Source organism: Poecilia formosa, unplaced genomic scaffold, assembly GCF_000485575.1.
Source record: "Poecilia formosa unplaced genomic scaffold, Poecilia_formosa-5.1.2 Scaffold26, whole genome shotgun sequence".
NCBI lineage: Eukaryota > Metazoa > Chordata > Actinopteri > Cyprinodontiformes > Poeciliidae > Poecilia > Poecilia formosa.
In genome coordinates this window covers 2,086,948-2,092,131 of record NW_006799965.1, presented here as the reverse complement: position 1 = coordinate 2,092,131, position 5,184 = coordinate 2,086,948, and the positions used below count along the sequence as shown (strand labels likewise).

General features: G+C 40.3%; 1 protein-coding gene across 2 annotated transcripts in view; it reads left to right on the top strand.

Moving 5' to 3' along the window:
• ccnjl (cyclin J-like) overlaps positions 1-4,478 on the top strand; it is a 21,944-nt gene extending 17,466 nt beyond the window's left edge. For both annotated transcript variants that reach the window (XM_007548371.2, XM_007548370.2), the window contains exon 6: positions 323-4,478. In XM_007548371.2, coding sequence (XP_007548433.1) covers positions 323-848 — 526 coding nt within the window. In that variant the 3' untranslated portion in view covers positions 849-4,478. The remainder of the gene's footprint in view (positions 1-322) is intronic.
• The last annotated feature ends 706 nt before the right edge of the window (positions 4,479-5,184 follow it).

Below are 5,184 nucleotides of genomic sequence, written 5' to 3'. Positions count from 1 at the left end.
CAACTTAATTGAATTGCTTGTTACCTACAGAAGCAATTCAATTAAGTTGGTTCAACTTTTTGCTTTTTAGAGCGCTAACTAATAAAACATAAATTAACGAAGCTTCGAGGCAGGTAAATTTTCCTCGAGGAATTTTAGTAATCGAGGTACTCGAATCATTCGAGGAATCGTTTCAGCCCTAATATATATATATATATGAATAATTGTTAATGTGCTTTTGATAGGTTAAACAGACTTTTATGAATTTGAATTTCCTTGCATTTAATCGTTGACAGACTCTCTAAGCGGAAACTTATTTTCCTGTTTGTTGTGCTAATGACAGGGCTCATGACAACGATGTGAAGGAGGCCAATAAAACCAAATCCACCCCTCCCCACCGGCCCTCCTCTCTGCAGTCACAGCCGCAGACTTCCCACCTCTCACCGGTATCTGCCATCCAGAGACCGGCCTCCTCCTCCTCTTCCTCCACCTCCTCCACACCACAGTTGCTTTTCCAGCCCGACAGCTTCACACACCTCTCTCAGCATTCCCCCTCTCTGTCCCAGCTCCAAGCACTTGCTGACTCTCAGGCTTTGGGCCCCGTGGTGAACATGTCTCAGGATTTCCTTCAGAGCCACAGGATGGGCTTGCTAACGGGGGCGCCCTCCATAACTGCAGGAGGAGCGTTCCCCTCCTACCCAGGCCTGACCTCGGGTCTCCAGCCCGGGGCCCGTGCACTGCCTCTTCAGAGCCCCATCTCTGTGCAGATGGCCCTCACTGGAGAACCACGACACTGCCTGAGCATGGCCTACAGCGGGGGCTACCTGGGCACGCACCACACCTTCACAGCCGGCTGCTTCGACAGGTGACGCCAGGAGACGGAGAGGGAGTCCACCGCAATGCTTCCGTCCCACCTCCCCACCCCAAAATATCCATTCACAGACCTCCTCTCCCTCTCCGTTGGCACGGCAACACCTCTAGCCACCCCAGCTTCCCCGCCGCTCTCGCATAGACGGCTCAAGCGCAAGCAGAGGGCCAAAGGCAAGACAGACCCGGTGGAAGTCATCACGCTGACGTGACGAAAGCCCCTCTGCCTCGAGTTAAACCCCGAGGCGCTGCAGAAATCTCTCTGCCATAATCTGAACTGGCTTTATAAATGTATGTTATTATGAGACTGTCATCACTGTGAATGAGATGAAAGCAGCAGTGTGATCAAACACCCACCTCATTCAGTGCCTGCTCTCGGTCGTGTGTGTGATAGCTGAGCCAATTTTAGAAGTGCACAGAACACAACATATCTGTGGTAAATGCGTCTTGCTGCTCAACATTTTTTTTCTTTTTACTTCTAATCCCAAAAATGTAACACATTTCATAGGAAATCTGGCTGATTATATATTTATGTAAGCCAACGTTAGACTAAAGATAGAATGAAGTAAATGGAGGCCTATTGCTTTACTGGAAGAACATAAAAAGGTTATGAATGCCTTTCAGGTTGTTTTTTCCCTCCTAAATCAGCTAGCATTTGATGTAAAGAGCTGAAAGGCTTTTCTCTGAGAATTCCCCAGAGGAGACCATGAACTCATTGTTTTGTGCACAGCAGGTGACGTCGATTGGCTCAAACAGGCCAGCAGTATTCGGTTTTCTTCTTCCCCCTCCTCCTCCTCCCAAAGTTGAGCCCTCACCCATGCAGGTGTGAATGTGGCTCTCCTACAAGCTTTCTCATACTGACGTTTTCATTTCTGAAACACAAACTGATGTGACTGGACCAGCCTGGTGAAGATGACGTGCAGGTTTGTTGTGTTGTACATATGAAATGCTGCTGCCTTCTCAAGAACTGCTGGTTCTGTCTGTGTTAATGACTCCAATGTTTACATGAACCACTATCAGGGACTTTATCAAGATTACTTGAATATGATGCCATTGAAACATGTTATAGCTTTTATTTATAACTTTTTATTCTTTATTTTTAATGCTCTCATTTTGTTTGATGTAGTGTAGCTTCTTATACCAACTTAGAAATCCACCATGTAGTGTAGTTTTCTTTTTGTCTGTATGTTCAGGCTCAGGTTTTAAGGCTGAAGCTGCCTTCTTTTCTGTCTCTGCTTTTTGTGCTTTAAAGTTGATGCTAATGTAGCATCTGTGCCCCCCCCACCCCCCCTTTATCACTGGATCATACTCTGTGTGTCTCACTAGCTGAATGCATTTTGCTGCATAAAGGACCCCGTTTCATAGTTGCTAGTTTCACTTTTGAACATCTGCAGCCAGTCATCTGTAATTGCTTCCCAAATTTGTAAAGCTGCAATCCTCCATCTTCCACTTCCTGTTAAAGTGTAAACACATTCCCAGTTTCCCAGAGCTGATCACAAGGGTTGACCACAGGTCACCATGCTGGTGTTTCACATGTTTAAAAGTTCTGTTTGATCTAAATTAGGATCCCGATTATGGATTGATTGAAGTGTCCAGAAACCTATAATATACTGAAAATTCAACCCAAAGAAACATTAAATCATGTGCATATATCATCAGTAATTACCTACCTGTAGTAGAAAGATGTCATGTCGCTGAGGTTATAGAAAAGTGAGCAACTCCAGAACGCGATGGAAGGCTGACAGCTTTTTAGCAAATATTTAACAATTTTTACTTTTGCTTTGCAAAGTTGCATTGCGCATCAATTTATCTCATTAGCAGTAAGTTCACTCTGAGTCTCCCTGGATAAAATCTAAAAGACTACAAGATTTACAAAAGGGCATCGATTCAGTTTTTCATTCTGTTGCACTGACAGCAGCCTATTCAGACTTATAAAAACTTATCAGTGGTCTCTTTTCGTAGTGTTGCTGTTTAATATTTAATAGTAAATTGTTGCAATCCATAGATATCTCTAATTGTTTGTGTTTTAAAATTACACAAATCACTCAAAACTAGGGTCAGCAGCTGTTGCCTTTCCATTACTGTCTTGTTTTAGAAGCTCACTGTAATATAAGATCATCTTCAACAGGAAAAGTAATTAATACTGATAAACACTAAACCTCAGTCGAGAAAACCTGGATTATTCCTTTAAGTTGAACTGTCAATGTTTTTGGTACTTTGAGAAACCATTAATCAGCAACCAATAACCTAATTTAGATTAATCATAGCTTAAGAAATGTATTCCCACAGCATGATCCTGCCACTGCCGTATTTCACAGCAGGGATGGCGTATTGAGGGTAATGTGTCGCGTGGATGATCTACACAAACATGAATAAAACGGGATGAAGTGACATTGATTTAGTCGGCTGCACATCAACACACAGGCACAAAGTGAACCAGTCAGTTGTGTGTTTGTTTCCATCAACACGTATTTAGGGAGAAATGAGGCAGATGCACCACATAGGATGACCAAATAATACAAATAAATGAGAGTGCATTCTTTCTTCAAGAGATAAGGGAATGGCTACTGATAACTTTGTAGAATTTCACTTAAAATAAAACAAAAACTCCAGTATCTCTTAAAGTTAATTTTCTATGTTGTCTGCTATTCTAGGCAGAGAAGTAAAAATCACAGTTACTGGCACCAAACCTGGATATTTAGTTCCACTGTGTGTGTTTTATTTTGGACGATTGCTGTGTGCTTGCTTTACAGGCACTAAAAAGTTAAACTACTAAAATGTTCAAAATGAGGGTTTGATGTTTTGGCTTTAAAGTTAACCATAATCTTGTTTGTTGTGGACACTGGGCATCATGGCCGTGCTTTTACATCAAGTCCCTGAACGTGTGCAAACAGTTCTCCCTATGTGAGGCGTTCAGTCGCTGCAGCGCTCACTGGTCGGTCTGTTACAGCCTGGTGGACTTCTTCCATTCACTGAAAACTACTTTTAATGTCTTTGTCTGAAATGACTTATACTCTGTTCTCTATTTTTCTTCCTCTATGTACAATTTTGTTATATTTTATACATTCCATTTATTTGAATTTTGTTTTAATTTTATTGTTTCTGCTGTTGGTGTGAATTAGGTTCATTTTTTTGTTGGGGTTTTTTGTTAGTTTTCTGTTTGCAACTTCTTGTTAAGGTGTCAAAAGGTGCAATAAGTTGTCTTTGGGATTTTGCTGACCACAGCCATCACTGACTCATGTAAACCACTGGTTCAACGTTATTAACTTATTTCTTTTTTTTTTCTAATTAAATGTGTAATTTGACTTGATCTCCACTAGAGGGCATTAGGCTCTGAACACAGTGAATATGTTGCATATTGCAGCTATATGCTACAAATGAAAAGTATTCCAGAATACTTGGAGCTTTGAGTTTTAAATGTTTTTGTTTTCCATGTCCTAACCATGAACGGTGCTGATGCCACTCACCTCACCAGACAACACCTGTTCTTTGAAAATAGTGATGAAATGACACCATAGGCATTTATTTTTTTTATTTCTTATAGCAACTTGTAGTCTTGGTTTATTTGACACTGAATGATAAAGAATGTTTTATCATTGTGCCACGACAAAATAAACCCACATTTGAGTTGATTTCTGGGACATGTTTTCTGTCCTGTGAAGAGGTCTATAAAAAATTCACGGAAACGAGAACGTTCACTTTAAATTAATTTAGTCACGTCTAGCTTAGGCATTTAGTGTGTCAAAACATTTGTTGGCATGGATGCTGTAGATGTGTATAAATCTTTACAATTGAAAGTTTTTAACCATAATTTCCAGAAGTATATTCTCACACTGTAACATAAAAAACAGCCTCTAATGATAATCCATGTGATTAAAAAATATTTAAACAACTTATTTGGTACTTTAGGTACTATTATTATTATATTGTACTCCTTCCTTTTGTGAACAGGTCAGTACTTATTATTCTTTGATAGTCTGGTGTACTGTTCTAGCAATCCAGTCTTCTTTCTTGTGTCTTTGTATCTGGTTGTCCAAGTAAGTGAACCCTGACAACAGACTGCAAGATGCTGAAAGAAGTCTTCAAAGATAAACTATCAGCATGGCATTTAGAAACGCATCTGGTTATGTCAAAGTTCACATTAGTAAAACCAGAAAGATCCTGCACGTGCTTAACTTAAATGCGAGGTGAGGAAACATGCTTTCTATGAGAAAGCAAAGAGGTCACTTTGAAGCTTGCCAGAAAAAAAAAAAAAAAAAAAACATGACAAAAGAAGATAATTTCTGTAGCCTATTATAAAATGCACAGCAGAACAGGTGACATGTTTGGTGCAAAAAA